The sequence below is a fragment of the Oncorhynchus kisutch genome, linkage group LG23 (assembly GCF_002021735.2).
Source record: "Oncorhynchus kisutch isolate 150728-3 linkage group LG23, Okis_V2, whole genome shotgun sequence".
NCBI classification, from domain to species: domain Eukaryota; kingdom Metazoa; phylum Chordata; class Actinopteri; order Salmoniformes; family Salmonidae; genus Oncorhynchus; species Oncorhynchus kisutch.
In genome coordinates this window covers 13,511,146-13,535,941 of record NC_034196.2, presented here as the reverse complement: position 1 = coordinate 13,535,941, position 24,796 = coordinate 13,511,146, and the positions used below count along the sequence as shown (strand labels likewise).

At 43.3% G+C, this 24,796-nt stretch overlaps 1 protein-coding gene across 4 annotated transcripts; it reads left to right on the top strand.

The window, feature by feature from the left end:
• rnf34b (ring finger protein 34b) lies at nucleotides 1-24,603 on the top strand. 4 transcript variants are annotated; one of them, XM_031803175.1, is made up of 9 exons: nucleotides 1-123; nucleotides 328-363; nucleotides 14,445-14,663; nucleotides 18,175-18,609; nucleotides 20,399-20,464; nucleotides 20,661-20,862; nucleotides 21,092-21,127; nucleotides 21,330-21,371; nucleotides 22,579-24,603. In XM_031803175.1, exons 2-9 carry the CDS (start codon nucleotides 355-357, stop codon nucleotides 22,761-22,763), a joined length of 1,194 nt encoding a protein of 397 aa, XP_031659035.1. In that variant the 5' UTR covers nucleotides 1-123; nucleotides 328-354; the 3' UTR covers nucleotides 22,764-24,603. The 4 variants fall into 4 exon arrangements, with proteins under 4 accessions (XP_031659035.1, XP_031659037.1, XP_020314008.1 ...); XM_031803176.1 differs by having other exon boundaries at nucleotides 15-123; nucleotides 18,229-18,609; XM_031803177.1 differs by lacking the exon at nucleotides 20,399-20,464 and having other exon boundaries at nucleotides 8-123.
• Nucleotides 24,604-24,796: the final 193 nt, after the last annotated feature.

The following is a 24,796-nucleotide window of genomic DNA, read 5'->3' as shown; positions in this document are numbered from 1 at the left end:
ATTCTGCAAATACACAGAGAGCTTCTGAGAGGGAAGACGTAATGGTGTGATTCCTTGTGCCCTTGCAATGGTCATCATTCTAATATTACTCGACAAATTTCAGAACCGGGAGTCGGAATGAAGGTATGGTAAGCCTATTGCAATGTCAAAGTGTCTCTGTTATTATATTTATGCACAACCGGCTTGCATTCTATCTATTTTACAACTTTCAATTACGGTTGTCGACAAAATATTTAAACAAAATGTCAATTTCATATGCAGTCAAACCCATGCAATGTTATAAAATTACAATACATGAATTGTGTTGTTTTGTCGTTTGCTTTAAAGGGTTGCAAACTCTGATTATACGGATGCATGTATAAGGTGAGTAACATTCATGTTTTTACCGGTTGGAATATTTTCTCAGGGTTGAAATATTTATGTTGCGTTCTATTTATAATGGCATCCATATATGATATTATATGTTGATGGTCATGAGCGCTTTCTGACCCTCAGTCTGACACTAAGTGGATTGTACCACTGTGCACCAGTGTCAGACTGGGACCACAGTGCGATGTCTATTCCATTTCCCAGCGTTAATCTGCTATAATGAGATCAGTATACTGCAGTCAATGAGTGAGGAATTATTTGTGAGATTTCTGGTCTGTTGATAAATACCCGTACTGAGTTAGCCTTTGGACTCAGTAATCTCTACAACTCACTGACCGGTAGTGCTACAACAGGCGCGAACAATAACAATGGTGATGGTGAGGTGGAGGATGGATGATTATGAAAAATAACCCCCTTGCACTTTGTCAGTGAGAGTATCCAACTTGCGGGAAAGTTATTTACCTCGTTTTAATTAACCACCTCTACCCCCTTTTTAAAAGTCCTGCTTCTTGCAACACTAATGAGTATCAGAATATAGAATTTGGAGTAAAGATGTTCTAAATTGAGCAATTATTTCCAATGGTAATGTTTGGCTCCGATCCAGCATATCAGTGTTATGTTATGCAGCAGGCAGTTGTCTTTGAAATTGCAATAATTACAAGGCGCTTTGCAAAGTAAACATAAGGAGTTTATCCCCACCCATTGTAGGGAGGTGAATACTTTGCAGTGAAGACGTACTGTATCTTCCTTGTATATGCAATGAAGGAACACATTGATGTTAGACAAGTGTCGATACAAATGCTGGCGGCTATGATTGTTCAAAGGCCTATCATATCAATAATACACATGTGTATTATTGCATGTTTGTGCAACATCTATATCTTCAGGTATGCCATATTGTCCTTGTTGTCTCAGTGCAGGTGAAAGGTCATCTGGTCTTCTTTCTGATCATGACAAACCATAATCTGTCCCAGAGAGAACGCCGTGATGTTTTGTTGACTAATCTGGTTTATATTGAAAATGAGCTTTTCAGTTCATGAGAAATGGAGGATGATAGCTGAAATACAGTACAACTCATGAATTGATACTGCATTCTGTTATTCAACATGACTTCTCTTGAGTTCCATTGAATTGTCATGGGGACTTGTTCGAGACAGGTCTGTTGCTCATTGGGGCATATTGTTTTATTGTGCAAGAGAATTCACTCAGGATAGGTTGACTGCCATGACACAGTTCTGAAGTCCAAAATGGATTTGGACCTGTGAGAAGAGCTATGGTCTGTTGGAATGAAATGTGATACATACTCAGAAAGGTATCCGTTTATTAAATACAGCAGTCATACTGTATTTAATATCACAGGAGCAGACACACCACTTCGTTTTTATTTCCTGCAAACAAAATATTCCCTGATCCAAATCACTATTTTTATTAGTAGGAGCTGTCCTCTTCCACCCCAAGTGTTTAAAGCAGTTGTTCTTCACTTCTTCTTTTTTTGACTGCGTAAGAATGAGGTCTTATTTCTAGATGTGCCAACAGCCTTTAACCCATTTAATCTCATCAGTCACAATATTTTGGTACTTTAACGGTTTTAGAGAAGTTAAAGTTGTACTTATCAACAAATAAGCAATATATTATGGTGTCTAGTATGATTCAGAGAAGTTTCATATGATTTCTCAAAATGGTCACAAGACCACAAGCAGACATCTCCAAGGTGTCCTTTTCCTGACGAATTTGGCACCAGAAGTCTGTATTCAACAGCTTAAAAACTAAGAGAGTTTCATTCCAAATTTGTCTGTAAAATTTGCTTTTATTGTTTAAAGAAATTCTGAAAAACATTGGTGTGTTTTTTTCCACAATCTAATCAGTATGTTTAAAATCTATCACTTGACGGTTTCATTTCAGAGAGACAAATAATCATGTTTTTTTTTTTAAATATCCGCCTCACTCTGAGAGGAAGAAGTAGTACTACTAGGTTTTACACAGTCAAAATGTAACAAATAACTACATTTCTAAAAATAAAATAATAATTCAATACAGTAATATGAGGTCTATACATTGGACATTTTAGTCATTTAGCAGATGCTCTTATTCAGAGGGATTTACAGTAAGTGCATTCATCTGAAGATAGAGCTAGGTGAGACAACCACCTGTCACAGTCAAATATACAGGATACCAACATTCCATTCCAGCTAAACAAAGGATACATACATTTTGCACACCAAAAATAAAAACAACATCTGAGAACAGTAATATTTTAAACACACATGAAGGGTCCCATAAGCAATAATTGCTGATGTAAAAACACAAATGTGAAAAATTTGTTGAATACAGCGTTTTGGGAATAAACACGTCAAATACATTAATTTAAAAAATATATTTTTTTAAATATTGTCTTTTGTAAATCTAATGTTTAAAGGGTCTAGTTTACATATGTGCCTTCATTTTCAATACATTGAATCCATGATGCTTGTGGCATATACATATCTTAGTGGTCACATTTGTGATCTAATTTAATATATATATTTTATCATAGCAGGTGATTGCTTTTTTCAGTAGATTGAAGTTGAGTTGGGTAATGGATATACATGATCAAGATTATTTTACAGATGGTTTTTCCATTTAGCGTCAACATATGTTTAAATCGGGGAATTGGCCATGTGTGGACCCATAAACTAAATTAGTGTAATAACGTAACAAATATTTAATGTCAAAAGGTGTCTTTAGTGTCTCTTACACAATGGTAGACCTGGTTTATGTGAGTTTTGCTGAATAGTCACAAGGGTTGACCTGGTTTATCAGAGTACTGGGACATAGCCAATTATCTTGGTTCGTATGGGTATTTGGGCTGAGATATACAGGTGTAGATCTGGGTTATATTAGTATTGGGACTCAGTCAAAGGTGTAGACCTGGTTTGTACTGGAACTGAGGTGCAGGGGTAGACCTGGTTTACAGTTTATGAGTATTCAGGCTTTGCAACATGATATCATAGGAAAACGTCATCCTGGCACATTTTTGCAAAAAGGTAAAATGTCGAATTGGCTAATGTTTTTCTTAATACATTGCAGTCAATGGGAAAAGATGAGCGTCACAGGGTTGATATTTTTCTCAATACATTGTAGTCATTGGGAAAAGATGAATGTAACAAGGTTAATGTTTTTCTCGTTTATTTAATGTCTGCCTCTCACTATTTACTTCCTCTTTATCACCCCCTCATTCTCTTTTCACTCCCTCCCCCTTCACACTCTCACCCTCTGTCTTTCTCTCCCCCTCCCTCTCTCTCCCCCTTCTCTCCCTCCGCTCCCCTCCATTCTCTTTCCCTCCTTTCCCTACGTCCACCTCCTCTCATCTCTCTATCCCTCTCTCTCCCCCTTCTCTCCCTCCGCTCCCCTCCATTCTCTTTCCCTCCTTTCCCTACGTCCACCTCCTCTCATCTCTCTATCCCTCTCTCTCCCCCTTCTCTCCCTCCGCTCCCCTCCATTCTCTTTCCCTCCTTTCCCTACGTCCACCTCCTCTCATCTCTCTATCCCTCTCTCTCCCCCTTCTCTCCCTCCGCTCCCCTCCATTCTCTTTCCCTCCTTTCCCTACGTCCACCTCCTCTCATCTCTCTATCCCTCTCTCTCCCCCTTCTCTCCCTCCGCTCCCCTCCATTCTCTTTCCCTCCTTTCCCTACGTCCACCTCCTCTCATCTCTCTATCCCTCTCTCTCCCCCTTCTCTCCCTCCGCTCCCCTCCATTCTCTTTCCCTCCGTTCCCTACGTCCACCTCCTCTCATCTCTCTATCCCTCTCTCTCCCCCTTCTCTCCCTCCGCTCCCCTCCATTCTCTTTCCCTCCTTTCCCTACGTCCACCTCCTCTCATCTCTCTATCCCTCTCTCTCCCCCTTCTCTCCCTCCGCTCCCCTCCATTCTCTTTCCCTCCTTTCCCTACGTCCACCTCCTCTCATCTCTCTATCCCTCTCTCTTCCCGTTCCTCCTTCACCTTCTCCCATTTTTTCTCCCTTTCCCTCCGTCCACCTTCTCTCTTTCCCTCCGTCCACCTTCTCTCTTTCCCTCCGTCCACCTTCTCTCTCTCCCTCCGTCCACCTTCTCTCTCTCCCTCCGCCACCTTTCAATATCTCTCCCTCCTTCTTTCCCTGCCTCCCCCTTCTCTTGCTCCCTCCTCTCTCCAACCTCTGTCTCTGTTGACACTCTCTTCCCCCCCTCCTCTCTCTCTCCTCTCCCTCCTTCACCCTCTCCCCCATTCTCTTTCTCTCTCTCTCCCTCCCTCTTACCCCTCCATTTGATCTCCCTCCTTTCCCTCCCTCCATCCCCCTCCTCTCTATCCCCATCCCTCCTTCACCCTCTCTCTCCCCTTCCCTCACTTTTTCTCTCTCTCCTCCCCCTTCATTCTCTCTCCCTCCTTCTTTTCCTGCCTCTCCCTCCTCTTATCTCTCCCTCCACTCTCCCACAGACAGGCCGATAGACTGACAGACAGACAGGCAGGCAGGCCAGCAGTTAGACAGTTTCAAGTCCAAAAAAAGAAAGAAAAAAATACCAATATCCTCTTCTGAATTCATTCAGGAATTCATAACAATGCTCTTAGTTTCTGACTTGCAAGACCATTGTGTCCAATGGTGGTGAAACATTATTTTGGGTCGATTGACTTTCATATGCCAGGTCCCCCAGTCACAAATATGTACAATTTGGGAAGATTCAACCTTTTTAACCCTTTGAAACTTCCCATATGACCCCCTATTAAGTCACTTTCTGTAATCATAGGATTAAATGTACAGCCTCCTGGGGACACTCTTTAATGATGCCCTGAGGTTCAAGTCTTTACGTTAAGAATTGACCGTTCTACAGAGGATGGAAGACAAGTGTTTTTGTGTAACTGCAGGGAGAGAATGAAGGACCATGTTGAGGATGAATTAAGACACTTCCTTTTGCCACAGGAAGCTGAACCACAACACAGGGCATCCCTATAAGGTCACGATTGGTTGTGTGCAAGGACGATTAGCTATCTCAATCGCAGTTTACGGAGCTTTATGATTATGTGAGGGGTGTAGGTAATTTCTATGGAGAGAAATGCCTTGTTCTCTGTAGGACCAAGTATTCAATGTGAAGAGTTCATTTCACACGGTCAGATATAGGCTTGGGTTCATCGGTAGTGTCTGTTGAACGATCCCATGCGTGAATTTTGCTTCTAGCCTCAACCCTTCTGCCAATGTCACTCAAAAGCACATTAACTCTAGTTCAGGCTTCAAGCGAGGCCTAACTTTCTGCCATGTAGTGGGGAGAGGGGCAAATTAATTAATTGTTAATTTGATTAAGGTTAGGGTTATGGCAATCTGTCACATTTATTTATAAAGCCATTTTTACATCAGCAGATGTTTGTACAGAAACTCAGCCTAAAACCCAGAAGAGCAAGCAATGCAGATGTAGAAGCACGGTGGCTAGGAAAAGCTCCATAGAAAGGCAGGAACCTAGGAAGAAACCTAGAGAGGAACCAGACTCTGAGGGGTGGCCAGTGTGTCTAGGGTTGAGGCATTAACCCTAGCTTCATGTCCACATTGCAGCTCAACCCTCAACCTAGCCTCAATCCTAACCTTAACTTCATATCAACTCCCGGCTCAACCTTATCTGTAACCCTGTCCCTAAATCTAACCTTAACCCACACTTCGTCTCCACATTTTGGCTCAACTCTTCTGCCGATGTCACTCAAAAGCACATTACCTCCTGATGATCAGGCTTCAAGTGAGGCCTACCTTTCTGCCATATGTAGTGGGGAGAGTGGGAATTTAATTAGAGTATGGGGGTTACCTGGCCTCCACAATCATCCGACCTCAACCCAATTGAGATGGTTTGGGATGAGTTGGGCCACAGTATGAGGGAAAAGCAGCCAACAAGTGCTCAGCATATGTGGGAACTCCTTCAAGACTGTTGGAAAAGCATTCCAGGTGAAGCTGGTTGAGAGAATGCCAAGAGTGTGCAAAGCTGTCATCAAGGCAAAGGGTGGCACCTTTGAAGAATCTCAAATATATTTGATTTGTTCAACACTTTTTTGGTTTCTACATGATTCCATATGTGCTACTTCATAGTTTTGTTGTCTTCACTATTGTTCTATAATGTAGAAAATAGTCAAAATAAAGAACACCCCTTGAATGAGTAGGTGTGTCCAAACTGTTGACTGGTACTGTATATGTATAAGGAATTTGAAAATTGATTTATACTTTTACTTAAGTATATTTTAGCAATTACATTTCATTTTGATACTTACGTATATTTAAAACCAAATACTTTTAGACTTTTAACTCAAGTAATATTTTACTGGTGGACTTTCACTTTTACTTGACTCATTTTCTATTACGGTATCTTTACTTTTACTCAAGTATGAAAATTGGGTACTTTTTCCACCACTACAAAACGCTATATAATAAAATAAAAAAAATTGAAATGTTGATATATTCACTTTTATTGTATGAAGAACTTATGAAAGAGATTGGTGTGTTTTTTCACTATCTACTCATGGTATGGGGTTGTTCAATGACAGACATGCATTTGTTTGAAATCTATCACTTGATGGTTTCATTTCAGAGATAAATAATCATTTTATTTTGCTGAACAATATCCGCTTCACTCTCAGAGAAATGAGTAGTACTGATAGTTTATACACAGTCAAATGTAAAAAAAAAAACAATTTTGAATAAAGAACTGTACATTTGTGACATCAGTATATACAGTACAGTAAAATGAGATCTGTAGGTAAAACATTTCCATTAGACATTTTTGTAATTTAGTAGATGCTCTTATCCATATTGACTTACAGTTAGTCCGTTGGGCTTAAGATAGCTTGGTGAGACAACGGCATGTCACGGTCAAATATATAGGATATTCCATTCCATCTAAAGAATGGATATATAGCGTTATTTTTTCATACGGATCTAAAATCTATTAATAAAAAGAGGTAGAGTAGAGGAGAAGTAGAGGAGAACAGTAATATTTTACACACACATTAAGGTACCCAAAAACAATCATTTCTAGTGAAAAAACACAAATGTGAAGAATTGGTGGATTTTGCGTTTAGGAAGAAAACGTAAATTATTTGCACAGTTTGTCAACCTTGTCTGGTCTTTGTTCTTTAGGGAATGTCTTACACTGTCATATAGTCTGCAAAAAAGGATGATAGTGTCACGGTCGTCCTCCTCTTCATCTGAAGAGGAGAGGCGAGAAGGATCGGAGGACCAAAATGCGGCGTGGTATGTGTTCATGATGAAATTTAATAAAGAAAACACTGAACACTGAAACACTATACAAAACAATAAACAAATAACGACCGTGAAGCTAAATGAGAACTGTGATGACACAAGCAATCAACATAGACAATCACCCACAAACAAACAGTGCAACCCAGGCTACCTAAGTATTATTCTCAATCAGAGACAACTAATGACACCTGCCTCTGATTGAGAACCATACTAGGCCGAAACATACAAATCCCCAAATCATAGAAAAACAAACATAGACTGCCCACCCCAACTCACGCCCTGACCATACTAAATAAATACAAAACAAAGGTCAGAACGTGACATATAGAAGTCAAAGGTCAGAAGAATTTAATATCCCAATGCTCATCAGCAGGTTCAGCACATCATGAGATAGACATTTTAACAGTGTAGAAAACAGTCAAACATGACAGGTGGGGTTAAGGGCCCTAAATTCCCCCCCCCCCCATCAGATAAAACTGCCCACAACCAGGCATGTTATAGTAATTAATATTTAATCTTCATGATCAGTGGATGAGACATTAATAAGCACAAAGAAAGTGTAGATATTGGTAACAGAGTAGTGCACTGTAGTGTAACTCTTGTATGCTTTGGCAGTCCCTCCCTACAGAGCTTACTGGGTGCTAATTGAGGTGACAGGGGAAAGCTCTGCCTCTGGTACTGTGCCAGATATGAGTGATTTTTATGGCCAGACCGCTGTGCCTCATCCTGGTAAATCTAGCAGAAAAGAGGAGGAAGGGTGTAGTAATGGCCCACTGAGTGACTGTCCAAAGGGAAGGGGCACATCTGAGTCATGGTGGCTCATTTACATTTTAAAGTCGAGGGGTGTGAATACTGTAGCATTGACACACAGTGTATTCAGAAAGTAATCGGACCCCTTGACTTTTTCCACATTTTGTTACATTACAGCCTTATTTTAAAATTGATTAAATAATTGTTTTTCCCCGTCATCAATGACAAAGGGAAAACAGTTTTTTTGAAATTTTGGGAAATGTATTACAAATAAAAAACAGAAACACCTCATTTACATAAGTATTCAGACCCTTTGCTATGAGTTGAAATTGAGCTCAGGTGCATCCTGTTTCTATTTATCATCCCTGAGATGTTTCTACGCCTTGATTGGAGTCCACCTGTGGTAAATTCAATTGATTGGACATGATTTGGAAAGGCAAACACTTGTCTATATAAGGTCCCAGAGTTGACAGTGCATGTCAGAGCAAAAACCAAGCCATGTGGGTGAAGGAATTGTCCGTAGAGCTCTGAGAGGATTGTGTCGAGGCACAGATCTGGGGAAGGGTACCAAAAAATCTCTGCATTATTGAAGGTCCCAAGAACACAGTGGACCCCATCAATCTTAAATGGAAGAAGTTTGGAACCACCAAGACTCTTCCTAGAGCTGGCCACCCGGCCAAACTGATCAATCGGGGAGGAGAAGAGCCTTGGTCACTCTGACAAAGCTCCAGAGTTCCTCTGTGGAGATGGGAGGACCTTCCAGAAGAACAACCATCTCTGCATCAATCCAATCAGGCCTTTATGGTAGATTGGCCAGACGGAAGTCATTCCTCAGTGATAGGCACATGACAGCCTGCTTGGAATTTGCCAAAAGGCATCTAAAGACTTTCAGACCATGAGAAACAAGATTATCTGGTCTGATGAAACCAAGATTGAACTCTTTGGCCTAAAGGCCAAGCGTCACGTCTGGAGGAAACCTGGCACATCCCTACGGTGAAGAATGGTGGTGACAGCATCATGCTGTGGGGTGTTTTTCAATGGCAGAGACTGGGAGACTAGTCAAGATCGAGAGAAAGATGAACGGAGCAACTTACAGAGAGATCCTTGATAAAAACCTGCTCCAGAGCGCTCAGGACGTCAGACTGGGGCAACAGGACAACGACCCTAAGCACACAGCCAAGACAACCCAGGAGTGGCTTCGGGACAAGTCTCTGAATGTCCAGCCAGAGCCCGGACTTGAACCCAATCAAACATCTCTGGAGAGATCTGAAAATAGCTGTGCAGCGACGCTCCCCATTCAACCTCACAGAGCTTGAGAGGATCTGCAGAGAATAATGGGAGAAACCCACCAAATACAGGTGTGCCAAGCTTGTAGCGTCATACTCCAGAAGACTTGAGGTTGTAATCGCTGCCAAAGGTACTTCAACAAAGTACTGAGTAAAGGGTCTGAATACTTATGTAAATGTGATGTTTCAGTTTTTATTTTTTATACATTTGCAAAAATGTATAAACCTGTTTTTGCTTTGTCATTATGGGGTATTGTGTGTATATCCATTTTAGAATAAGGCTGTAACGTAACAAAATGTGGAAAAAGTCAAGGGGCCTGAATTTAAAATTGATTCAATTGTGATGTTTTTGTTACTGGCCTTCGTACAATACCTCCTACACACAATGTCAAAGTGGAATGATGTTTTTGTTACTGGCCTTCGTACAATACCCCCTACACACAATGTCAAAGTGGAATGATGTTTTTGTTACTGGCCTTCGTACAATACCCCCTACACACAATAAAAGGAATTGTCCGATGTTTTTTTTTTATGTAACAAATTAATTAAAAATGAAAAGCTGAAATGTCTTGAGTGATTAAGTATTCAACCCCTTTGTTATGGCAATACAAATGTGCTTAACAAATCACATAAGTGGCATGGACTCACTCTGTGAGCAATAATAGTCTTTAACATGATTTTGTTATGACTACCTCATTTCTGTATCCCACACATAAAATTATCTGAAAGTTATCTGAAATCCAAAATCTGCATCCTGTTTGTAATAAGGCCCTAAAGTACAACTGCAAAAAATGTGGCAAAGAAATTAACTTTATGTCCTGAATAAAAAGTGTTATGTTTGGGGCAAATCAAACACATCACTAAGTACCACTCTTCATATTTTCAAGCATGGTGGTGGCTGCATCATGTCATTGGCAAGGACTAGAGTTTTTTAGGATAAAAATAAACTGAATAGAACAAGCACAGGCAAAATCCTAGAGGAAAACCTGGTTCAGTCTTCTTTCCACCAGACACTGGGAGACTAATTCACCTTTCAGCAGGACAATAACGTAAAACACAAGGCCAAATATACAATGGAGTTGCTTACTAAGACAACATTTTAATGTTGAGTGGCCTAGTTAAAGTTTTCACTTAAGTAATGTGCAAATATTGTATAATCCAGGTGTGTAAAAGCACTTTCTTTTTTTCTTTTTTTACCTTTATTTAACTAGGCAAGTCAGTTAAGACATTCTTATTTACACTTAGGGACTTACCCAGAAAGACAGCTGTCATAGGTGATCCTAACATGTATTGACTCAGGGGTGTGAATACTTTTAGTTTTTTTGTTTTCAAGAAATTTGCTAACATTTCTAAAAACATGTTTTCACTTTGTCATTATGGGGTATTGTGCGTAGATGGGCGAGAAGTTTAGTTTTATTGAACCCATTGTGAATTCTCCCTGTAACACAACACATTTTGCAATAAGTCAAGGTGTATGAATAGTTTCTGAAGGCAACAAAGCAAAATGTTATCAGGAAAACTGGAACTAGAAATTGAGCTGCTGTGGTCCTTTCTGTTCAGTTTCACAACAAGCTTATTGTTGTAATGTATTTCCGAGAAGACCTTCTCTTTCTCAGTGCAGTCAGTTCCACATATTCCATCTAGCCATCTGACATGCACTTATGTAACTGAGGTGAGATCACAGAGCAGGCCTGAGTATTGTGGCAGGTCACGGCTGAGCAGAGCTTTATTTGTGGACAGCGGCGACCCCTGCTCGTAAAATATACACTGGCTTCTCTTCTGAACTCCGACAGAGCCACATACTGTATGCTCATGTCAGCTCTTGATTCCCCAGACCGTGGAACAGAAGACATATTCTCTCTCTCTCCCTGCCCCTCCCTCATCCTCTCATCAGTATGCTCCAAGGAGCTACGTCTGAGATCACACCATCTTGGGTCTCAGGCTCTGGAGTGGACAGTCTTGCTGTCAGTAAAACATTGATCAGGAAAACATGTCACATGCACTGTACGGTCCTCTTATGGTCCTTGACCACACTAATATCCCTAAGTGCACCTACTCTACCAGGTCATAAGGCTGTCATAACTGAGAAATTACCCCACTGCTCCCACAGCAACCATAGAAGTCTTTATGTAGAAAAGATGTTTCACTTTCCTCTCATCAGGTGTTTTTTGTCTATAAGAGCTGTTTTCACCTTCCTCTCATCTGGTGTTTTTGTCTATAAGAGCTGTGGTCACCTTCCTCTCATCAGGTGCTTTTTGTCTATAAGAGCTGTGGTCACCTTCCTCTCTTCAGGTGTTTTTTGTTTATAAGAGCTGTGGTCACCTTCCTCTCATCTGGTGTTTTTTGTCTATAAGAGCTGTGGTCACTTTCCTGCTGCAATGTTGTTATTCATTAGATAATGGACAGAAATGTATTGATTAATCCCCTTCGGACTAGCTTATTAGGACAGGCTGTTTGGGCTCTGGTGTAGAGGTCGACCGATTATGATTTTTCAACGCCGATACCGATTATTGCAGGACAAAAAAAAACGGATGCCGATTAATCGGCCGATTACATTTATTTTATTTTATTTGTAATGATGACAATTACAACAATACTGAATGAACACTTATTTTAACCTAATATAATACATCAATAAAATCAATGAAACTTGTTCAATTTGGTTTAAATAATGCAAAAACTAAGTGTTGGAGAAGAAAGTAAAAGTGCAATATGTGCCATGTAAGGAAGCTAACGTTTAAGTTCCTTGCTCAGAACATGAGAACATATGAAAGCTTGTGGTTCCTTTTAACATGAGTCTTCAATATTCCCAGATAAGAAGTTTTAGGTTGTAGTTATTATAGGAATTATAGGACTATTTCTCTCTATACCATTTGTATTTCATATACCTTTGACTATTGGAATATCTTATAGGCACTTTAGTATTGCCAGTGTAACAGTATAGCTTCCGTCCCTCTCCTCGCTCCTACCTGGGCTCGAACCAGGGACACATCGACAACAGCCACCCTCGAAGCAGCGTTACCCATGCAGAGCAAGGGGAACAACTACTCCAAATCTCAGAGCTAGTGACTTTTGAAACGCTATTAGCGCGCACCCTGCTAACTAGCTAGCCATTTCACATCACATCGTTACACCAGCCTTATCTCGGGAGTTGATAGGCTTGAAGTCATAAACAGCAGAGCTGCTGGCAAAACGCACGAAAGTGCTGTTTGAATGAATGCTTATGAGCCTGCTGGTGCCTACCATTGCTCAGTCAGACTGCTCTATCAAATCATAGACCTAATTATAACATAATAACACACAGAAATAAGAGCCTTTGGTCATTAATATGGTTGAATCCGGAAACTATCATCTCGAAAACAAGACGTTTATTCTTTCAGTGAAATACGGAACCGTTCTGTATTTTATCTAACGGGTGGCATCCATCAGTCTAAATATTCCTGTTACATTGCACAACCTTCAATGTTATGTCATAATTACGTAAAATTCTGGCAAATTAGTTCGCAATGAGCCAGGCGGCACAAACTGTTGCATATACTCTGACTCTGCGTGCAATGAACGCAAGAGAAGTGACACAATTTCACCTGGTTAATATTGCCTGCTATCCTGAATTTCTTTTAGCTAAATATGCAGGTTTAAAAATATATACTTCTGTATGTTGATTTTAAGAAAGGCATGGGTGTTTATGGTTAGGTACACGTTGGAGCAACGACAGTCCTTTTTCGCGAATGCGCACTGCATCTATTATATGCAGTGCAGGACACGCTAGATAAACTAGTAATATCATCAACCATGTGTAGTTATAACTAGTGATTATGATTGTTTATGTTAAATGCTAGCTAGCAACTTACCTTGGCTTCTTACTGCATTTGCGTAACAGGCGGGCTCCTCGTGAGGCAGGGGTTAGAGCGTTGGACTAGTTAACTGTAAAGTTGCAAGATTGAATCCCTGAGCTGACAAGGTAAAAATCTGTCGTTCTGCCCCTGAACAAGGCAGTTAACCCACTTGCCTTGTTAAATAAAGATTATATAAAGGTGTAAAAAAAAAACGGCCATTCCGATTAAACGGTCAACCTATACTCTGGTGCTTGACTCAAGTCATTTTCAACCTCAAACAGACCCAAAGAGTTCTCATAATAATATATTTGCAGCCAGCGTCCTGTCTTTTTTTGTGTCTTTCACCCTGTTCGTTCCAGTGTGAGTGTCTTTCACCATGTTCGTTCCAGTGTGAGTGTCTTTCACCCTGTTCGTTCCAGTGTGAGTGTCTTTCACCCTGTTCGTTCCAGTGTGAGTGTCTTTCTTCTGAAGCTCTATAAACTGTAACATCCGCCTCTGCTGCACCACTGTTCACAGGCCTCTGAATACGTTCTGTTCTGAATACGCCGGCTGCCGCCATGCACTGCTACACAATTTTCAATGCACTAGGATCCCGGAGACTGTATTACAATATTTCAATGCCTTTTGTAGAGGAACTCAGGAGCCACAAAGGCATGTAGTTCATTGAGGGGAAAGGTTGTTGAGCAGCGGAAGATCACACTGAGGCATTGTGGGATTCAGGGACAAATGACAAATAAAGTGTGAAGTCTGCGATCCTTTCCCTTAGTGATGCGACCTGCAACAAAAGTTGTAAAAAAGGGATGAAATTGGGGCACTGTATTGATTGCATTGCAGGCTACTATGATTTCAGTACTGCCAAAGGCATATTGTTTATGAACCTACTGGGATGGATAATAGGACTCTAAACTAGGCATTCAAACTTGGAGAACAGACGTGCATGCTGTGTATGTTTGTGTCGTAGGCAGGGGCATCGTCCATGTGGGCATCATGCTGCGGGCTGCTGAACGAGGTGATGGGCACAGGGACGGTGCGCGGGCAGCAGCCAGGGTTCGGGGCCGGGGCGGGGCCCTTCCGCTTTGCCCCCAGCGCCGGGTACTCCACCTATCCCCCCACCAGCGCAGGGAGTGTAGGTCAGCTCTGCAAGGCCTGTGGGCTGGCCTTCTCTGTCTTCAGGCGCAAGGTAAGTGGTGAGGGGGTGATGTTTTTAGTGTGTAAAACAATAACGATGATGATGTTGTTTATGATGAGAACGCTGATGAGGACAGTGTGTAAGAAGATGAGGAGGAGGAGGAAGAATGCGCCCCTTATAAATAAACAAATAAAACTAACTTCCATATGAAGTACTCAATCATAATGGCCACACCAGGGCACCAGCTTAGACTGCAGACAGGTAAATGGCAGAGTGTCTCTAGGCGTTGTCTGACAGTGTGGCATGCTGGGACAGCGATGGAAGCCCCTGGAGCGTTCTCTGAGCTTCCAGGCTCAGACTGCTCTATCAGCCCGCTCACACCTGTTGCTATGCTGATGGCAGATTCAGTCCCGGGTTATATTATAACCACACGTGTGTGTGTGTGTGGCTCAGCTTGATATTTGTGTCATGAAAGCAGAGGTTCAGGGGGATTAACACTGATGATTGAAGAATAGATCTGTCAGAGTGGTCCGCAGCTCATTTACACACCAATGACATGGAAGAATCTCCATTCAAACTGGCTGTCTGTCAGTCGATTCATCTGAATTGCCTCAGTAAACCGAGATAAGCTTGTGAATGTCAGGAATATCTGGGCAATTTGCCATATAGTATTATTTAGATTTTATGTGCCAAGAAATGAGATAAAGTCCTCCTCTGTCCTAGAACATGGTGATGTCATAGGGAATCAAATCTAATTTATTTATAAAGCCCTTCTTACATCAGCTGATATCTCAAAGTGCTGTACAGAAACCCAGCCTAAAACCCCAAACAGCAAGCAATGCAGGTGTAGAAACACGGTGGCTAGGAAAAACTCCCTACAACGGCCAGAACCTAGCAAGAAACCTAGAGAGTAACCAGGCTATGAGGGGTGGCCAGTCATCTTCTGGCTGTGCTGTCTCTAAAGAGTTGAAAACAGCAGGTCTGGGACAGGTAGCACGTCCGGTGAACAGGTCAGGATTCCATAGCCGCAGGCAGAACAGTTGAAACTGGAGCAGCAGCACGGCCAGGTGGACTGGGGACAGCAAGTAGTCATCAGGCCAGGTAGTCCTGAGGCATGGTCCTAGGGCTCAGAGAGAGAGAGAGAGAGAGAGAGAGAAGAGAGAGAGAGAGAGAGAAGAGAGAGAGAGAGAGAGAGAGAGAGAGGAGAGAGAGAGAGAGAGAGAGAAGAGAGGAGAGAGAGAGAGAGAGAGAGAGAGAGAGAGAGAGAGAGAGAGAGAGAATACTTAAATTCACATATAACAGACTGACTCTAGCCCCCCAACACATAAACTACTGCAGCATAAATACTTGAGGCTGAGACAAGAGGGGTCAGGAGACACTGTAGCCCCATCCGACGATACCCCCGGACAGGGCCAAGCAAGCAGGATATAACCCCACCCACTTTGCCAAAGCACAGCCCCCACACCACTAGAGGGATATCTTCAACCACCAACTTACCATCCTGAGACAAAGCCGAGTATAGCCCACAAAGATCTCCGCCATGGCACAACCCAAGGGGGGGGGGGCAACCCAGACAGGAAGATCAAGTCAGTGACTAAACCCACTCAAGTGACGCACCCCTCCTAGGGTCAGAATGGAAGAGCACCAGTGGGCCAGTTACTCGGCCACTGTAACAGGGTTAGAGGCAGAGAATCCCAGTGGAAAGAGGGGAACCGGCCAGGCAGAGACAGCAAGTTGCTCCAGTGCCTTTCTGTTCACCTTCACACTTCTGGGCCAGACTACACTCAATCATAGGACCTACTGAAGAGATGAGTCTTCAGTAAAGACTTCACTCTCACATGGATAGGCAGACCGTTCCATAAAAATGAAGCGCTATAGGAGAAAGCCCTTCCTCCAGCTGTTTGCTTAGAAATTCTAGGGACAGTAAGGAGGCCTGCGTCTTGCGACCGTAGCGTACGTGTAGGTATGTATGGCAGGACCAAATCGGAACGATAGGTAGGAGCAAGCCCATGTAATGCTTTGTAGGTTAGCAGTAAAACCTTGAAATCAGCCCTTGCCTTAACAGGAAGCCAGTGTAGAGAGGCTAGCACTGGAGTAATATGATCAAATGTTTTGGATCTAGTCAAGATTCTAGCAGCTGTGTTTAGCACTAACTGAAGTTTATTTATTGCTTTATCCAGGTAGACGGAAAGTAGAGCATTGCACTAGTCTAACCTAGAAGTGACAAAAGCATGGATTAATTTTTCTGCATCATTTTTGGACAGAATGTTTCTGATTTTTGCAATGTTATGTAGATGGAAAAAAGCTGTCCTTGAAACAGTCTTGATATGTTCGTTCAAAGAGAGATCAGGGTCCAGAGTAACGCCGAGGTCCTTCACAGTTTTATTTGAGACGACTGTACAACCATCAAGATTAATTGTCAGATTCAACAGAAGATCTCTTTGTTTCTTGGGACCTAGAACAAGCAGCCATCCACTTCCTTATGTCTGAAACACAGGCTTCCAGCGAGGGCAGTTTTGGGGCTTCACCATGTTTCTTCGAAATGTACAGCTGTGTGTCATCCGCATAGCAGTGAAAGTTAACATTATGTTTCCGAATGACATCCCCAAGAGGTAAAATATATAGTGAAAACAATAGTGGTCCCAAAACGGAACCTTGAGGAACACCGACATTTACAGTTGATTTGTCAGAGGACAAACCATCCACAGAGACAAACAGATATCTTTCAAACAGATAAGATCCAAACCAGGACAGAACTTGTCCGTGTAGACCAATTTGGGTTTGTCTTCTAAATGTGTGTGGTGACTCTTCCTCTCTCTACTCCCTCTCTCTACTCCCTCTCTCCCTCTCTCTCTCTCTACTCTCTCTCTCCCTACTCCCTCCCTCTCCCTACTCCCTCTCTCTCTCTACTCCCTTTCACTCTCCCTCCCTCTCCCTACTCCCTCTCTCTCTCTACTCCCTCTCTCTCTCCCTACTCCCTCTCTCTCTCTACTCCCTCTCTCTCTCTACTCCCTCTCTCTCTACTCCCTCCCTCTCCCTACTCCCTCCCTCTCCCTACTCCCTCCCTCTCTCTACTCCCTCCCTCTCTCTACTCCCTCTCTCTCTCTACTCCCTCTCTCTCTACTCCCTCTCCCTCTCTCTACTCCCCCTCCCTCTCCCTACTCCCTCCCTCGCTCTACTCCCTCTCTCTCTCTACTCCCTCTCCCTCTCTCTACTCCCTCTCCCTCTATCTACTCCCTTTCTCTACTCCCTCTACTCTCTCTCTACTCCCTCTCTCCCTCTCTCTACTCCCTCTCTCTACTCTTCCTCTCTCTACTCCCTCTCTCTCTCTATTCCCTCACTCCCTCTCTCTCTATTCCCTCGCTCTCTCCCTCTCTCTACTCCCTCTCTCCCTCTCTCTACTCCCTCTCTCTCTACTCCCTCTCTCTCTATACCCTCGCTCTCTCTCTCTCTACTCTCTCCCTCTCTCTACTCCCTCTCTCCCTCTCTCTCTATTCCCTCTCTCTACTCCCTCTCTCTACTCCCTCCCTCTACTCCCTCTCTCTCTCCCTCTCTTTCTCAGCACATTTGCTCGGACTGTAAGAAGAGTTTCTGTGCCCTGTGCTCGGTGCTGCAGGAGAACCTCCGCTGCTGCACCACCTGTCACCTCCTGCGCGGCACGGCCTTCCAGAGACCACAGCTCATGGCGCTGCGCGTTAAAGACCTGCGCCAGTACCTGCTGCTGCGCAACATCCCCACAGACACCTGCAGGGAGAAGGAGGACCTGGTGGACCTGGTGCTCTGCCACCTGGAAGCAGGGGAAAACACCTCCACACAAGGAGCTGTAGAGGAGGAGGAGGAGGAGGACACAGACAGCCTGCACTCCCTCCCCCACTCCCTCCACGCTTCGCCCCCCTCAGCCACACGACGCTCCGCCTCGGAGCAGTCGGTGCTCTCTGCCTCCCAGGGAGACGCTCCTCTCAGCCGGAGTGACAGCTCAGGGACCGCTCAGAGCCAGGTGTGACGACACACAACACACATACACACAACACACTCACACACCCACACACGCATGCACAGTCGCACGCGGACACACACACACACACACAACACATCCACACACACAACACACTCACACACGCACGCCAACACACACACACACAAAACTTGGTCCCATTCCCTCACGTCTGCCCCCCTCCGTTACTGCCTTCCCTGCTCTTTTGACATCTGTCCTACTTGTTTCAAAGCTAATTAATGTGAAGCTTGAAGAGCACATGGCACAGATGTGGGAAGCATATTTGTCAGTGTGAAGTCACAGCTAAGCATAACAATCAGCAACGTGCAATCTGTTCTAGATCTCTAGTGCTGGTTTGTAGGGCTATGATTGTCCCCAGTCCTACTGAAAGTAACCCCCTGGGAAAACCATGTAGGCTAAATATAGGAGCATAAAAAGCTCCCAAGCAGTCTAGTAATTGCAGTGTAGTATTGCAGTCAGGCCCTGTTCTTTACAGCCAGAAAAAAAACTGTTTGATACAGTCTGGTGCTGTGTGTGTTTGACATGAATGAGGTGCCTCACTCACACAGGGAAAAGCCCAGCGCCACTGCAGTGAGCTGACGTCCACTTGACTGACTGCTGGAAACAGCTGCGTTTACAGTGTCACCCTGGGAGCTGGAGCCAGTCAGCAACAGTCAAGGCTTAAACCCTTTGCCTGTTAAGCTGAGTCGGTTATGTCACACTCAGTCGCACACAGGCTGGCTTCTGATTCCTCTCAACCGCACAGCTGTAACTGAGAAGACAGAGAGAAAGAGAAAGACAACAGTACTTCTCACATCTCTGTCCCTGGGGTCATCTTCGGCATCCCAAACATCAACATCCTCCTATTGTGATACCGCTAGCACTGTCTTTTCTGCTATCAAGGAGAGATGTCCTCTGACAGTGATGTGTGGTTGTCTCACCAACTATCTTAAGATGAATATGCACCAACTGTAACACCCTCAGCTGGTTATGGGCATCGCTGGTGCCCGGTGCTTTGCACAGCGGGGGAGGCTAGCACGCCACCAACAGGACTGCTGATGCATTATTAACGCAGGTGCATGCTGGGAGCCTGCTGGCTTATTGGTCCAGCGGAGTGTGACGGAGGGAGCGCATGTGTGTGCATGTACGACCAGGGACGTCAGCGTCCCCCGACCCCTACACACCCATCCCTCATTGTGATGTCACACCAGAAGAATGCCCGGCGCCTGCACCATTAGCTAACTGCTTTATGTGCTATGGTCCAGTGGCGACAGAGACGAGGGGAGTCTAGGCTACTCTCTTCATTGCACATAAAGGGCTGAGTTAATGCAGGGCAATATGCCGCAAGCCAAACGCATTCTCACCAGACTCACTCTGCGTTTTTGCTGCATCCCTGCCAAGACCATTGGATTCTGGTCGCAGGCAAACTCCTAATAAAGCCATCGCCTTCAAAAAAGAAAAAAGAAGATTAGAAGAAGCAAATGATGCTGAATACTAAGTGTAACACGGGCAACCTTTTAGAGGACACGCCTCCATACCGAATTTCCTTATCAGACATTTTAAGAGAGCCATCAAATATCAATGTGATTAACTGCAAGTGGAAGTCTCGTGATTAGAGCCCACCCTGTGGTGTTTTATAGACATTCTGATTTGTGGGCGAAAGAGTGAGGAGCATCCTGTCGGGAAAAAAAAAAACAAGTATTTCAAAGCTGCTTATCTGCTTTCATACCATTTCAAAAACTGAATCTGACCGTCTTTTTGATCTATGTTTTGTTTTCTGTGGAAACCCCAGCCGCATGGGGAAGCTCCAACCATCCCCGTCCTGCACCTGGAACCTGCCAGGGAACCTATCATAGAGGTGAGACAGCCAGCTCTGCCTCTGTCTCCTCCGCATGTGTTTAACTGAAGAGAACTCACTGACTCACTCTTGTGAGAGGATTCACTCTGTGCTATTTGCTTCAATGACCATGGCGTTCACTACAAAAACCTAGTCGTAGTTGAACTTGTTGGCTTGCACATGTTTTCTGAAGGGCCTCCTCTTCTCTCTCTGGTAGGTCAGTCCGGTGACGCAGAGGAGGATGCGGGCCTCTTTGTCTGACCTGGATAATGAGGGGGACATTGAGAGCCTGTCTGTTCGGCAGCTCAAAGAGATTCTGGCCCGTAACTTTGTCAACTACTCTGGATGCTGTGAGAAGTGGGAGCTGATCGAGCGGGTACATCGGCTCTATAGGGAGAACGAGCAGAACAGGAAGTCCAGTAAGCACCACGTTGAATCATTTCCTCCTTTACCAACCAACCTTAACCTCAGCTAGAACCCATAGTGATCCTGTTAATAATGACCATTGTAGCTTATCAATCTCCAGTTAAACCCTATTTTCAACCATATAGAAACTGTCCAAGTCGAAACATATTTTTTTTGATTGGTGTTATTTACAGTTCCAGATACAGCACAGTATTAAAAATGCATTTCTTGATTTTATTTTAGTGGAAAATGTCAGTAACATCAACAGCATGACCGCAGGTGAGCATTCAACACTCTATCATTGGGTTGTATATAACATGCACATATTTGTGTGGAAGTGTGACTTCTCATTCACTGCTGGATCAGATGACTTGTGTACAAGAGTTGTTCTCAGTTCTACGTGAGGTGGAAGAATTGGAGTAAGAGCTTGTATCCTGTTCAAATCACTAATGGCTCTTTTGGTATGTGCTTTCATTCTAAGTGGTGGCATATCCTCCACCTATATGCAATGGTGCAGTGGGAGGTAAGGCATTATTGTGTAAAGCATGTCTAACTCCACCATCATCCCACCTGCAAAACCACAGAGGGCTCAGCACTGTCTTAAAATACAACTCTCCATATTGATGCATGCTGAAGTCTAATTTCCGTCGGATCCTGATCATATTTCCCGGCATGGTTCCATGTTGTTCTCATTCCCATCATCATAGTACTGAAGGCCTGTCGTTCATCCTGTCATTAACGCGGTCCCTAACAACTCTTACCTCGTTACGACCCGTCATATTATTTGAATCCCACCATCTTCATCAGGTTTCATTGTAGTGCAGGTCTTTGAGACACCCTTCCTAATAATATAAAGGGCTTGAGGGTTGCATTATACCCTGCTGTTTAACACACTAAGTGTTGTTCTGGAGAGAGACCAGTTAACCCTGCTGTTTAACACACTAAGTGTTGTTCTGGAGAGAGACCAGTTAACCCTGCTGTTTAACACACTAAGTGTTGTTCTGGAGAGAGACCAGTTAACCCTGCTGTTTAACACACTAAGTGTTGTTCTGGAGAGAGACCAGTTAACCCTGCTGTTTAACACACTAAGTGTTGTTCTGGAGAGAGACCAGTTAACCCTGCTGTTTAACACACTAAGTGTTGTTCTGGAGAGAGACCAGTTAACCCTGCTGTTTAACACACTAAGTGTTGTTCTGGAGAGAGACCAGTTAACCCTGTTGTTTAACACACTAAGTGTTGTTCTGGAGAGAGACCAGTTAACCCTGCTGTTTAACACACTAAGTGTTGTTCTGGAGAGAGACCAGTTAACCCTGCTGTTTAACACACTAAGTGTTGTTCTGGAGAGAGACCAGTTAACCCTGTTGTTTAACACGCTAAGTGTTGTTCTGGAGAGAGGCCAGTTAACCCTGCTGTTTAAACTGACTATTGACGCACTACATACATCATGTAGCTACTGATCAGAGGAGGCTGGCGGGAGGAGCTATAGGAGGATGGGCTCATTGTAATGGCTGGAATGGAATGAATGGAACAGGTATCAAACAGATCAAATATATGGAAACCACGTGACTCTGTTGCAATTATTCCATTCCAGCCATTAGAATGAGCCCGTTTTCTGAGGGCTCCACTGCAACTGATGTAGGGTGTGTGAATGAACCAGAGAAGACGGCCATCGTCAGGCTGCGTACTGCGTAGGGTAATGCTGTTTCCTCATACCTTGTTTCTCTCCACAGATAGTATGAAGGCTCAGCTGGCCTCTGATGATCACCTGTGTCGCATCTGCATGGACGCTGTGATCGACTGTGTGCTGCTGGAGTGCGGCCACATGGTCACTTGTACCAAATGTGGGATGAGGATGAGCGAGTGCCCCATCTGCAGGCAGTACGTGGTGCGGGCCGTGCACGTCTTCAAGTCTTAACTCTGCCGTGGGCGAGCATTTCAGCCGAGGACATTGAACCTGCGGCAGAGTGTGCACATGCTCGAAAACCTGAATCTGTAGTGAGGGAGTGTGAATGGGCTGTGCACGTTTCCAAGGATGCAACAGACGTGCACATCCTCCAGTTGAAATGACATGCAGAGCAGACAGCTTCACACAGCCTAACTTCTATTACTAGAACTACAAGTCCCACTCCCCCCCCAGTGATGGTCCGGACCCCACTGGCTGCACTGACTGACCTTCTACAGGTCTTTAGTGTAACACACAATGAACCGTTCCAAAAATAACTACAATATCTTATTTTACAGTGCTTCATTTCAGTTTGTAGCATTTAAAAAAAACAACGTATAATTAACCATGGAGCGGAGTTGGTCCATGGATGCTTGAATTGGATGTGATCGTTCATGGTGAGTGGCTGAGGTGATCAAGGTGGAAATGATGACGATATCCCAGGGTTAGAGTCGATATGGTTTACACACTCCTGTCACACCAGGCTATACTATACGTATCTCCTTCACTGTTCTTTAGTATGTGCAATATAATAAAAAAAGAGACTTCTATGTGTGAGTGAGGGACTGTCTGTCTATAAACCAGTCTGTATGTTTCTGTGCTGTTTCGTTCTACACACACATCGTAGGGTGTTTTAGGTGCCAAACTTCACACCACAACTACAGTACATTACTGATGTCTGATTGCGGTTTCTATGCCAAGTGCCACTCCTCACTTCAGGCCGTGCATTGTAGATTGGAGCAGCATCCAACCCAAACTCAAATGAATCAAATGTGTTCAAGCTCCGTGATTGGTTAGATTGTAGGGAAACACTTGAGCCACATGCTAAGGGGCTTCAGTTCAGAGTTGTTCCACCCATCTCTTCTTGCATGTGTTTAGTCAGTCACAAGTGATATCACATTATGATCAATATGTACTATGTTGATGATCTTGTTTGGCTTGGATAAGGCTCCCGTCTACTGCACGCTGTCTACTGTGGTAACATGCCATACACTGTGGCTGGGTCATCCCGTGCTTTATATTCCTGTGCTCTGCGTCGCTTTTATTAAAGTCAGGCATGACTGGCAATGTGTCTCTGCCATTTAATTAAGCAATATCATGCCATTTATTTTTCCATAGGTGTTTTGTCCTCTTGTGTTGTCCATTGGCCGTGTTCAACTCGAGAAGTAGGTAATCGGTGCCTATACTTAAACATATCTTTTATCATGTTGTGGGTGTGTCTTGTGATATCTCTATTTTTTGAAGAGAATAAAAAGGAAGCATAACCTAAGTCTATTCTACATTAATCAGTTAATAAAATACAGCTTCTGTTCTTTCAGATTTTTTGAATGACTTTTTAAAAAAAGTAGCTACTGATGCCTGTGGTACGTTATAGCAGAAAAGCTAATTGCTGTAAAATGTATTGCATATGATATCTAATATTGTTGTTTACTGATATGTAATCTATAGATAAATATATTTTTCCATTTGCTTTGGAAGTCTTATATAATTTATTAGCATTAATGGATATTTTTTGAGAGGTTGAATTGCAATTTTTTTCAGAATGTAAATGCACTTATTTTGATCAGATGAATATGATGTTCTGCCAATCAAAAACAGAGCACTTACTGATCATGTGACAGCTCACATTTAAAGTTCTCTCCTTTTCCTTTGGAGAATTTCTTGTTCTTACCTGCTGGGATCCATTTATACATCACGCACGGTAGCAAACTCTGTCACTGTGTTTACATGTTTGTTTATTATAATCCTGCTACTTCTCAAAAAAGATCCCACTTGTAGCCAGCTATATGATATTAAAGTATAATGTAAAGTATATATGGGCATTCAATGGAATCCTGGATCTTTGAACTTCTTATTTTGGTCATTACAAGATTATACCATAAACTAATAAGCAAAGATCCTGTAATTTTTTTTAACACACTTCTTGCTGTATCCGACAGGCTACCATCAATGAATTGTTTATTCCTGGTTTAATGAATGCAATGTTGACAGAATGGCATACTACT